Source organism: Zingiber officinale, chromosome 6B, assembly GCF_018446385.1.
Source record: "Zingiber officinale cultivar Zhangliang chromosome 6B, Zo_v1.1, whole genome shotgun sequence".
Taxonomy (NCBI): Eukaryota; Viridiplantae; Streptophyta; class Magnoliopsida; order Zingiberales; family Zingiberaceae; genus Zingiber; species Zingiber officinale.
In genome coordinates, this window is record NC_055996.1 from 86,506,252 (window position 1) to 86,519,184 (window position 12,933).

Sequence of the window (12,933 nt, forward strand, 5' to 3'; positions counted from 1 at the left end):
TGTTGTAAAGTCATTTTTTGATTTGCTTTGTAATCTTGTTTAACGTTTCTTGTTTGTATTCTCGCATACGAGCTTGTATGAGGCTTCTCTACCTCCGGAAAGTTTTCGAGAAGGAGATATTCATAGTGGAGTTGTTAGTGTGAGAAGTGGACCCTTGGATTAGTTACTTTAAAGAGATGAATACTGATGTGGTGCATAACGAGTGGCTCCAAAGATAGCCTAAGGTCTAGAGTCAAGATGATGTGGCAGTCAAAAGTCTAGAATATGTTGGTGGTCAAAATCAAGAGATACGTGTCCAAGTAGATCGCCCGACGGCCTCCAATTTGGTCATACCATAAGGGTTCAGTCTCCTCATTACTCTCAAGCACGGACTATAAGGGCTCAATTCCCTTATTACTCTTAGGCACAATTTTTAATTTACTCCCGGTCGGATCCAGCTCGATCAGACCATAAGGGCTCAGTCCCGTCACTACTCTCAGGTACAATTTCCCATTTACTCTCGGCCGACTCCAATCTAATCGAATTATAAGGGCTTAGTCCCCTCATTGCTCCCAGTATGGTCTCCTACTTACTCCCGGTCGGCTCCAGTCCGATCGGACCATAAGGGCTCAGTCCCTTCATTGCTCCAAGGCATGGTCTCCTACTTACTCCTAGCTGGCTCCATTCTAGTCAAACTACCATTGAGAGAAGTTATGGAATCACAATAATTTGTCAGAGAATAACAACTAGTTATTAAGGAATATTCCAATACTCTGTCACCTACAAACTACAGAACCTTCTTTCATCTAATAGAGGTTCATCGTACATCCTCTATCCCTCGGCATGATCTGACACCTGACACTCGCTAATGCTTGATACTTACGGGGTTACAAAGGTAGTATAAAGGGGGAGGTCCCTTCGGTTGGCCAAGTACGCTCTTACACTCCAAAACTCGCTCATTATACACTCGCATCTCTTCAGTCTGTTCATACTTAGTCTGTTCATACTTCTTTCGGCGGACTTCTTACTGACTTGAGCGTTGAAGAGCTTACGCCAGAGACCTCATTTCTGGTTCTTGCTATAATGCTCTGGGTGCTTGGCCTATGGTGTTCGCAAAGCCGTGGGTGTCATTGGCGATCATTGCACCTCTTTTCTCGGCAAGACTCAGGTCCTCTCTTCGTCAACATTCCAACCCCTGTCACCGGCAACCCCATTCGACTCAGTTTTCATACATAATCAAATACTAAGTAAAATCAAGATATTAGTATTACTTCAAATTTCCGCTACTACATGTCCTAACAGAAAATACCTATATTATAACCAAATTACAAGGAATATAAACATTAACTAAATTTGTTGTGTGTGGTAAGAATAATACAACCAAAAAAGTTTACCACCAAGAAATCTTTTGAATCTACTTTCAGTCAGATTTAAAGGATGAACCTTTTGAATTTCTGACTTCAACACAATTCATAGTGAGTTTGATATGACAGTCCCCTGTCAAACATATGCATGAAGCAGTATTCAAACTTTCGTGATTAATTGCTGATCCATGGCGGCGGTGCTGTAATGTTTGCTTTGACAATTTCTGTTTTTGTTTGGTACAGATCAACTGAAACGTACGTTTTTGATAAATCCAGAATACGGAGGGATCAACTAAAAGCAAACGGCGACGGTTTCTTCTCAAAACCTAAAGGCAATGCACACGTTTCCAACGCGTCGCGTTCTGTGAAGACATCCAACAACAACAAATTAAAATGCTCTAGCTATCAACAATAGATTTGGTGACTGACTCTGGCTCCTATAAATAGCGAGGCTGAGATAGAGATCATTCTTGTACATATCAAAAATCAAGAGTTTATTGCTCATGGTGGCGGTATGCCTAAATACATCTCAATTTCTTCAGCGATCTCCGCAATGAGGTCTTCATCCAAATCGAAGTTTCCAATGTCTAAGCCTTCAGAATTCTCATGCACCGCAGCGCTCGACGATGAGCCCTTCGACGCAACTTCCCCAGTTCCCCTGCTCTGCAGCTCGTCTCTTCTCACGTCGAAGCCCGACGATTCGACGTCGTTACCGATCAACATCTGCTGGTCTGGACGCTGCATTCCGCCATGGATGTGGACGGGTGTAGGTAGAGCGCAGAGCATCGATGGAGGATACTTGGGAAGCAGAGGCTTCAGCGTCGGCTTCTGAGAGAACACAGAAGACTTCTTTTCGAGTTTCCTTTTCCGCAACTTTACAGGTTGACTCAGCCGTCCTTGATGTGTTTTTCGATGTTTCTGCAGAAAGAAAAATCTCAATAGGATTGTAATTTGCAATGTGTTGTAAAAAGTTGAATGCATAATACCTGAAGGTGGCTAGCAATTTGCTTGATCGTGATCCCGTCAACATTCATAAGCTCGAGTATCTTCCTTGGAACAGCATCTGGATTCATTTTATACGACATCGTATTAAATCCCAAGTATTTATATATCCCAAGTTTAATTACTTACGTTGCCCTAAAAGCTCCACTGCTGATGAAAACCTCTGACGGAGATCTGAATCCCAAGTCAACCGCCCTGATCTCCTCCGCTGCGGTTTCTCACTGCCTTCCCCTGTTTCGACATCGGAATTCCCGGTGCATCGGACCGTTCTTCTCGGAGCGACCACGCCGTAGAATTCCAAACCAAGCTTCCCTTTTCCGTCCTCAACGTTAATGGAGTCACAATATTCTTCTTCATTAGTTATATGAATACCCTCCAAATCTGCTCGGTTGCTTCTAGCAATCCCGTGTTCTGTTTGCCCCTGCATCGCCTTCTGCCGCATGACCTCGGCCACCGCCTTCGTTACCGGCTTAGTGAAGTGGAACCGCGCTCCGTGCCGCAGCGACTCGCAGATGATCTTGTCGTCGTCGTTGGCGCACATCGCTGCATGCATGCATGCATCAAGAACTAATAAATATTTCATTCTGGTGCAAGAATAATATTGATGTTCGTTAGTTAGTTGATTACTGATGACAGGAATGTCGGTTTGGTTGACGATGAGGTCGACGAGGTCGAAGGAAGCCAACGTGGTGGAGCCGGCGGAGCTGGCCTCGCCGGCGTGGACCTCGATCAAAAACAGATCGATTCGGTGGTCTTGTTCGCGGAGGGAGGACAAAGCTTCGGCTGTGCTCTTGAATGGTTGAACTACATGATTGCAAATTCAAAGCTGATTAGAAAAATGCATTAGCAGTAAATTAACTTAAAAAATGCACCTAAAAAATTTAAAGAGGTGAGCATGGTGGCAATGATCTTGAGGCAACTTGTGTCGTCATCAACAACCATGCATCTTATTGAATGTCTCGAAGAAGATGCTTCTTCCATGGTTGTTGAGAAATTAATTGATTGATTGATTAGTATAATGTTGTCGATGGAGGTGAGGGCATTTTATAGCCGATATATTGGGGACGCGACAAAATGTTCCTTCATTTATTTCCTTACATTATCTCTTGAAATTATATATATAAAGTTATATTTGAAATAGTTTTTCAAGTGTAATAATTCTATATTTCATATAAGGAGATATAGAACTCTAAATGTTTGAAGATGATTAGATGAATCAATGAGTGTGTTCAATTGGTGTATATGTAATGTTAAATTTGATATGTTTATGATCAAAGGAAAGGAAGATGATAGAGATTTAAATATTTTGACTTGCTTGCGAGTTGTGACAAAAAAAAAACACTTTAGAAATTAAAGTCTCCGTATCACTCTCACTTCTTTCTTAGGTTAAAACCAAATAGTTCATAAATTGTTTTTTTGTTAAGTAGCATGAAGCAAGTGGTGAGAAACAAGAAGATATCTAAAGTAAAACGATTCAAAATCATATTGGCCTTCTTGTTCCCATTGCATTTTTTTTTTCTATTTCCTCGAGCAAACAACTTTAATTATTATAAATAAACTATTTTGATTTTTGGATTCAATTTGATCTTTTTGATGCAAAGGAATTTTTTATAGTGTGTGAGAATTTATTCCTATATTAATGTATTGAACAAAAAACAATGCAAGATCTAAAACCAAAACTACATATCATTCAACATGATTTTTCTATTTCTAATCTCTAAACAATATCACTATCGAAAATAAACTAGGATGCTAGTTAAATTAATATAATTAAGTACCTCAAAATTTTATTGCAATTTCTATTATTTAGGTTTCAAATCTTAATTAAATCTTATCAAATGTCCTACAGCATCAGAAAATGCTCAATGATAATTAAACATCTGTTAACATACTTTTTTTTTGTTTAAATTACAAATATCTGTGACTCCAGAGAAAAAAAGAATAAACAAATAACAACACCTTTTGTTATTTGAGCAAAAATAATTCTAGACATAATGCATTGTGCATAAATAATTATGTAGTGCAAATTAACATTCCATTTCTTCGATGTATTTTTATTTTTTTTTAAAAAATTAATGGCCAGTGTACCATTCCTTTGTTGTTTTATAATTCATGATTTCTTTTTTTTTTTTTAAAAAACAATGGGTTGTAAATGTTTTTTCGATGGGCTCTAAACCAGCTGAAAGTTTTTCCATCTAGAAATTTACTGGGAATATATTCTTACTCACTTAGAAACTACAAATTCTGAAATATTCTCACTCATTTTATCTTTCAGAGAATAAAAGAAAAGAAAATTATCCTCACCGACTGACTTTGGCTAATTCTATGCAATTCTCACATTTGTGATTTTTCTTTATCCATTCTTCATCTAGAACACTGTTTTTTCCCCCTACTATTTAGGCATGCTGTCAATTTTAATTTTTAACAATACAAATTAATATTAAAGTTGAAATAATCTATAGAATCCTAAAAGTTAATTTCCAGTACTGATCTATATGTTATAGATATAATATATACTTTATTGTATAGGTAATATTGTTTAAAACTTATGATCCTGTCTCAAAGTGAGAGAGATAGCGTATTGAATACATGGTTCTATTCTTGACTGGAAGAAGACTTCGAATTAGAAAAAAAGGGCTCATTCTTCTTATCTACACACCAGAGAGAGGGCAAAGGGAACATTAAAGCGAGAATCAAGGAGAGGGTCCTTGGCACAGACCCTCTAATGCTCAAGTCAGTACGGTGGTCGAGCGAAAAGTGAAGAAGAGAATGAACAGTAGAGATATGTGCGCAATGTAAAGCGTGAGGATGTTTTTTGCGTACTTGGCCAACTGAGAGAATCCCTTTTATGCTATCTCTCATAACCTTCGTAATAATCAGACGACAGAGAATATTTGGTGTCAAAATAGGTTTAGTGATGGAAGATGTACAGTATGGAATCTTTTGTTATCGGTATATAAATCGCTTCTTATAACCTCTTCCATCAATGAGGCAATTAAAAGAATATGCTGTCAGAATGTTAAGTAATGAAAAATATATAACCACCCTTCGAGAAAAGTTTCATAGCATGCATATGTTATAGCAACAGAATATTCTTTGACAAATAGCTATTATTTTCTGATGGGTTGTTATGATTTCCTGACAATGTTGTTCCATGGAGGAAGTCTGACTGACCTAATAGTTGACCGACTGTGTGATGGGGAACTGGCAATAGAAGTGGGGAACTAAGTTCTTTAAGTACGACCGACTTTTAGACCGACTATATACACTTTTATGCATGTTTTGACGCACATCTACTTGTATTTTATTAGCATAATCTATGTTTATTTCACCCTATTTCATTATACTGTCATACTTCTATTATATTCTGTTCAGAGATCTACTATTTGCTTGTTGTGTTTGATAGGACGTGATTTGGAGTGAAAACAGAGCAAAAGATGCTATGCACATTGGAGCGAATATAGAGAAGATCAGCTCTGGCCGTGTGAAACCACACGGTCGTGTGTCCTCTCCCGTAGCAAAGCAAGCTCTGGCCGTGTGAATTCACACGTCTGTGTGAACTCCAGAAGAGAAAAAGACCATGGTCGTGTGACTCCACATAATCGTGTGGACTTTCCAGAGCAGAAGCAGCACACGACTGTGTGACTCCACACGGTCGTGTGACTCTATACGACCGTGTAACTCATCCAAGGCCAAGCCAAACATGGTCATGTGAATCCACACGGTTGTGTCACCGAGGCAGACTTTGGCCGTGTGGATTCCACACAGCCGTGGCTCAGGCAGTGTGAAACCCATGCCTAGCCCTATTTAAGGGGCCTTTTCTCGCTTTTTGAGAATCTTTGGCTTGGGGCTCGCCCCCATTCCTTGGAGAAGGGTTCTCCCCCTTGGGGGAACCCTAGATTTTCCATCTTCTTCACCGATCCATCCATCTCCGGAGTAAGGGAGTGCTTCAAAGATAAGCATCTCTTCTCTCTATCTCCATGTATTGAGTTGTAGTTTGCTTCTTTCTTCGTCTTTAGATTGTGTCTCCCTTGTAATGAAGTATATTCTCTAGATCTAAGATGTAGGAAGTAGTTATGATGTGTTATGATGTATGAACTATGTAATTAGATATTTTTCTATGCAATGATGTATTTATATCATGTTTTATGTGTGTTCTGCCTTGTATGTGTTTGATGAAATATGTGTGAGGACAATTCATGTAGATGTGAGGGATTTGTCTCTATATTAAGGTTTCTACAAGACTAGATAACTAGGGGATCCTTAGTAACAGAGGATACCCATTCAACCAGACATATTTACCCTTAGTGACAGAGGACATCGATACTTACCCACTTTCTAGAGTCAAAAGATCTTAACATAGAAACTAATCCTTGTTAGGGTATTCTAATTGGAGTGGATACTCAAGTGCTACCGTTAGAAAGTACATTAGATAACTCTAGCAATTGTATGACCGGGGGGCCCAGTGACAGAGGGTAACTCTTTAACCGGACTTTTTAGAGTTGCTTCTTTACTTAATAGCGTTAGAATTCAGGTAGACTCTCCGGTGTGACTTTTGCGGAGTTGTGTAGACTTTCGTTAGAAACCCTACACAAGTGTAAGCATGGAGTTAAATATATGAACAATGCATAGGGGCATTAACTAGTATCATAACGAAATCAAAATTCTAGCATTTATCATTCATCCCCTTCCAAGATCATCTCTTATTCCTTCCCTCTCTCTATTCTCTCTTTCTTCCTCTCTCTCATTCTCCTTAATCTTTCTCTTACTTTCTCTTTGCTAACCAACCTTTGATTGTTTAGATAGCTCACCGTGCAAAGTTAACTAATGCTTAATCAACAGTCCCTTTGAGTTCGATATTTTTTATATTACTAACGGCGTAACCGTGCACTTGCGTTATGTAACACTGACCCACTGTATGATGGGGAACTAGCAATATAAGTGAGGAACTAAGTTCCTTAAGTACGATCGGCTTTTAGAATAACCAGGTTTGTACTAACAATTACCTCATACACTTGCCTTATATATAAGTGGGGACGATGAGCCTTGTAAATCCGACCGGTGTTATGACCGACCGGCTATAGTCTTGGAAGTACGATCAACTCTAGAGTAGACTGACCATATGCTAAGAGTTACCTCAGTGCTGTAAGATAGGGAACTGTGCCCTATAATCCTGATTAACTCTTAGGCTGACCGACCATAAGTTGAGAGATAGGGAGTTATGCTCTGTAAGCCCAATCAACACTTGGGTCGATCGACCATATGCTGAGAGATAGAGAGCTATGTGACAAGCACAAAATCTAAGTGTCACATTGTACATCAAATTAATAAAGATCGGAACATTCCAAAACTAAAGATAAAACATGTAGCATGAAGTCCCAAGTCGAATCTCACAAGGAAACTAATTGTAGGATGATTGATTTTAGATTAGAATTATTCTTCTTTTAAAGTTTTCTGCAGATTAATTGGAGTGATGACTTTCAATTCAAATCCTAAGTTAAGAATTAAAATTGCAGCTAATTAATCTGATCTTAAGCAATGATTAAATTCTAGATAAAGAAAACTAATGTACTCTGTGAATTAGAAACTAAAAGAATTCAACAGAATTTAAATTGCAGAAATAACTTGTGCAGAAATTTTAATACGAAACTGGATTTGCAGGAAGAACAACTGTAGCATAGAAATGCAGAACTCTAGCTGCAAATAAACAAGAAAGGAAACAGAATTGACTTGCACAAAAGATAACTAAGGTAGCAAAACTAGAACTATATAATTCAAAATTAGAGAAACAACGAATTCAATGACAAAATCTAAAGGAAACAAAAACGCAGAAACTATAAACTGCAAAACTAAACTCTAAGCCATCTCCAATCAAAACTACTCCTCTAACAAGTCTTCCCTTGCTACAACACAAGCTAATTGAATGAAAACTTCAACTCAATTCAATCTCTTCCAGCACCAAGGAAAACTTTCCTGGAAAAGCCGGTGAAGATTGGAACTGCACAGCTCGAAATTTCGTAGATCTTGAATCCGATTTCCCTGGATCGATACTCTCTGATAGAGAGCAAGCCACTATCACCGAAGAATTCCCCCGATTATGGCTGAAACAGAGGACATACGAACAGATCTGAGCTTCGGAGAGATGTTCGCCGGCGCGTGCAAAAGATCAGAGCCTAGAAGCAAAAGAATGGAAGCTCCAACGCCAATTAGACTCGTTGAGAAGTAGATCTGAAGGAGGATGGGGCCGAAATCCTGAAGAAAGACGTCGGGACGCGGAGCTGAGCGTGGAGGAATCGACGAAGAAGAACACTGTAGCTTCTCAGATTTAAATCAGATCTGGATCTGAACGGACGACTATGATTAATTCGGAGCTAAATCAACGGTGAAAGTTTGCCTAAAATATGATCCGAAGGTGCTGATGTTGATCTAGGGTCTGAATCTACTCTCCTGTAGGTCGGATCGATCATATCATCACTAGATGGCCCAGATCCGCCCAGTCTTAAATGAACGGTCCAAATTTATTCGGCTGGATCAATGGCGGGATGAACTCAGATCTGGATCAAAACTTCTGGATCTTCATAAATGGCTCAGATCTGCTCCCCATTAAGTTTGATCGGCCAAATCTTCAATGAATGGTCCAGATCTCTCCTATTCTTGATGAACGACCCAAATCATTCCAAAGCTTGATCTTCTCGTTTAAATTCCGATCCGAGCCCAATTTCAGTCCAAATAGATCCAAATCCAAGATCCTTTGATGCCTACAAGATAAGAGTTAAATATTAGCATCAAATAACACCAAAAATAATATGATTTGCAATTAAATCCAAAATCTATGCAATGCACAAAAAATGTAATGTAACCATGATTTAAACTATGAAACCAACATCAAAACCATGCATAAATGAATCAAAATAATACAGTAAAATCATGGTTATCACTATGCCCTGTAATCCCGATCGACTCTTAGGCCGACCGACCATATGCTGAGAGATAGGTGTTAGGATCGATGATCGCGGCTAGAGAGGGGGGGTGTGAATAGCCGACCCCAAATCGTTCGTTTCTTTCTACAAATCAAGGTTAGCGCAGTGGAAATAACTAAATAAAAACGCAAAAAGGAAAAATCAAACCTCAAACTCGAACTCGACGATGTAACGAGGTTCGGAGATGAAACTCCTACTCCTCGGCGTGTCCGTAAGGTGGACGAAGCCTATCAATCCGTCGGTGGATGAGTCCCCGGAAAACCGGCTAATAAGAACTCCTTCTGGGTGGAGAAACCTCACCACAAACTCTTGCAACAGCAAGATCAGAGTACAAGTACAAGAAGCACAGCAAGATACAAATATAAAGATGAATGTAACAACTCTTGCTTGCCTTCTCGTCGTCGACTGAAATCTGTAGATGAAGCACCAACTTCACAGAATCACAGCAGCAGCTGAAACCAGTCGAAGAAGTCGAGGAAGCTCACGCGAAGCTTCGGAGCTCAGCAAAGCTCAAGAGCACAGCTTTCAGAAGAACAGCAGCTCAGTTCCGAGGAGGAAGAAGAAGAAAGAGATTGCTCTGTAGTGCCTCTCGATCCTTTTATAACCTCTGATATCCTGAGCCAACCTGCGAACCTGCAAGGCAAAAAGACCAGAACACAGAAGCCCGAAATAGCCTAGCCGTTGAGTCACAACGGCTAGTCCTGGACTGATCTGATCGGTCGTGGGGACCGATCAGGCTCTGTGCTGATCGGTCCCCAGATCGATCAGAACGCTTTCACAGAGAGTTGCCCAACTCTCTGTGCGTACCCTGATCGGTCCCCAGACCGATCAGTAAGCTCACAGAGGCACACTGATCGCTTTCTGATCGGTCTCCAGACCGATCCAGGTCTTGGTTTTTGCCCAAACCAAGTCCAAACCAATATCCGGTCAACCTTGACCTCTTGGTGCATCATGCTTAGCATCCGGTCACTCCCTTGACCTGCTAAGACTCCCCACTGTTGGTGCAACCTTAGGTCAAGGTTGACCTGGTTGACCCGACTCGAGTTGACGTGACTCGAGTTGTATTTTGATGTTTGACTTGGGAAGATTGTCGGTGCAACCTTAGGTCAAGGTTGACCTAGTTGTGTTGCATGTTGATGTTTGACACTCGTGAGAGAGTTCTATTCTTGATGTGGGACAAGAATAGATGTTTGGGAGATTGTTGGTGCAACCGTAGGTCAAGGTTGACCTGGTTGACCTGATTCGGGAAAAAGTCCAAGCAGGGAGCTTGGCACTGGAAAAGTCCAAGTATGGAGACTTGGCACTGGAAAAGTCCAAGCAGGGAGCTTGGCACGCGAAAAGTCCAAGTATGGAGACTTGGTACTGGAAAAGTCCAAGCAGGGAGCTTGACGAGAAAGTCCTAATCGGGATGTTAGGCAGTATGGAAGTCCTGGTGAGTAGTGAGAAAGTCCTAACTGGGATGTTAGGCGGTGTGGAAAGTCTGGTGAGTGAAACCAGGCGGTGGGAAAGTCCTAACTGGGATGTTAGAAGTCCTAACTGGATGTTAGGCGGTTGGAAAGTCCTGAGTGAAACCTGGCAAGGAAAATCCAGATGGATCGGGGATGATCGGACTTACGGTGTTGAAAAGTCTAAGTGGGTCAAAGGATTGACCGGACACTTGGAGTGTAGCAGTCAAGGGAGTGACCGGATGCTAGGCATGATGTACCAACAGTCAAGGTTGACCGGATGTTGGTGTGGAAGCCTTAGGTTTAGGGTCGAGAAGTTGGGCTGCGGACCGATCCAATGATACATGGCTCATCCGATCGGTGCGGTGACCGATCGGTGACCGATCGATATCGATGGTTATCTCGATCGGTCGGTGACCGATCGATGAGGCGAAAAGCGGTGATCGGTCCACGGCCGTCGGGACATGTCTGATCGGTGCGTGGACCGATCGAGACGAGCATCGCGAGAAGGGAAAGGAAGGGGATCGGTCTGTGAACCGATTCATCCTCCCGATCGGTCCACGACCGATCGAACTATAGCGAGACCCATCCATGTCTTTTTGTACTCTTTTGAAAGTTTCTGTCGCTAGCAACAAAGCGAGGCTTTCTTCTTCTTCCTTCTGGAAGTACTCTTCTGCCTGAAGCTTCTGCTTCTTCTTCTTGCTGAGCTTTGTTGAGCTCGTTGGGTGCTAAAGCTTCGCGTGAGCTTCTTCCTGTTGCTGGTTTTCTAGCTAGGCTTGGATCCGAGAAGCTGCTGCTTCACCAGGGTTCCTGCTGACTTCAAGAAGGCAAGCAAGTGTTGTTTACATTTCTGTTCTTGTTTTCTTGTTCCTATTTGTACTCCTATTGCTGTTGCAAAGATTGTGGTGAGGTTTCTCCACCCACAAGGAGTATCTATTAGCCGGGTTTCCGGGGACTCATCCACCGACGGATTGGTAGGCTTCGTCCACCTTACGGACACGCCGAGGAGTAGGAGTTCATCTCTGAACCTCGTTATATGGTTTGTCTTTCTTCTCCTGTTTTCTTTCTACTTTGTATTTCCGCTGCGCTAACCTAATCGTAGGAAGAAACGAGAAAGATTGGGGTCGGCTATTCACACCCCCCTCTCTAGCCGTACGAAGGATCCTAACAAGTGGTATCAGAGCGAGGACGCTCTTCGTCGGATCAACACCCGTGGGAGCAAAGCTAGAGATGGATCAATTCGGAGAAGACATCACGATTCCACCCTTCTACAACGACAACTTCACATATTGGAAGGTAAGGATGATGTATTTTCTTAGGACTAATATGTTGAACTGGTTTTGTGTACAAGAAGGTTTTTCTCCTCCAATGGATAAAGAAGGAGAGCCTCTAGAGAAGAACAAGTGGACGAAGGAACAAGTCCACCAATCCACGATCAACAATGAGGTAACTAAAACAATTGAATTTTCATTACCTACTAATATTTTGTGTAAGATAGGTAAATACAACAATGCCAAGGAATTATGGGATAACTTGGCCAAGTACCATGAGGAGAGCTCCACTTCAAGCCATGAAGAGGAGCCTAGTGAGCCAAGTAGCTCACATCATGGAGGGAGCGAATTGGGAGTTGAGGGCTACTCAACATCCAAGGAAGAAGAGGAGGAGAGTTCCTCTTGCTCAAGTTCGGAGCAAGAAGAGGAAGTTTCCACCTCCGGAAGGGTTGAAGAAGAAAGCTCATCTCCATCCACAACCCTAGGTAACTCAAACACTGTGATTTCAAGCAAATTACACATAATGTGTTTTGAGTGTAGGAAACATGGGCACTACAAGAGTAAGTGTCCAAGGAGGGTTAGGAAGACTCCACCGGCGCCAAAGTTCAAGGAAGCCGGAGTCCCAAAACGCAAGGGCAAGGAGCACATCGTGTGCTTTCAATGCAAGCAAAGGGGACACTATAGGAGCCATTGTCCGAGGGGGAGGCAACCTCACAAGGGCAAGAGACCGGGCACAACGATAGGGGGAGCTAAGGCAAACCCTAAGGTAACCTCTAAGGTTCATTATTGCAATTCTAATAAAACTCATGCTAGTAGTTTTGTTGCAATTGTTAATAATGATAAGCATGTTAACTTTAGGAACCAATACATGTGCTTAGGAGCTAAACATGTT

The 12,933-nt window shown here is 41.5% G+C and overlaps 1 protein-coding gene across 1 annotated transcript; it reads right to left on the minus strand.

Annotated features, from left to right (window-relative positions):
- Window positions 1-1,844: 1,844 nt before the first annotated feature.
- LOC121991199 (two-component response regulator ARR10-like) lies at window positions 1,845-3,326 on the minus strand. Its single transcript, XM_042545217.1, has 5 exons — window positions 3,218-3,326; window positions 2,973-3,149; window positions 2,475-2,888; window positions 2,330-2,406; window positions 1,845-2,261 (listed from the first exon to the last, which is right to left on the minus strand). The coding sequence occupies exons 1-5, from the start codon at window positions 3,324-3,326 to the stop codon at window positions 1,845-1,847; spliced, it is 1,194 nt and encodes a 397-aa protein (XP_042401151.1).
- Between the last annotated feature and the right edge of the window lie 9,607 nt (window positions 3,327-12,933).

Excerpts from the sequence above, each read along its gene's own strand:
- LOC121991199 (XM_042545217.1), bottom strand. The coding sequence starts at position 3,326 with ATGGAAGAAGCATCTTCTTCGAGACATTCAATAAGATGCATGGTTGTT. Across the intron at positions 3,150-3,217 it reads CACCTCTTTAAATTTTTTAG|TTCAACCATTCAAGAGCACA; the intron begins GTGCATTTTTTA and ends GCAATCATGTAG. Across the intron at positions 2,262-2,329 it reads AAATTGCTAGCCACCTTCAG|AAACATCGAAAAACACATCA; the intron begins GTATTATGCATT and ends TTCTTTCTGCAG.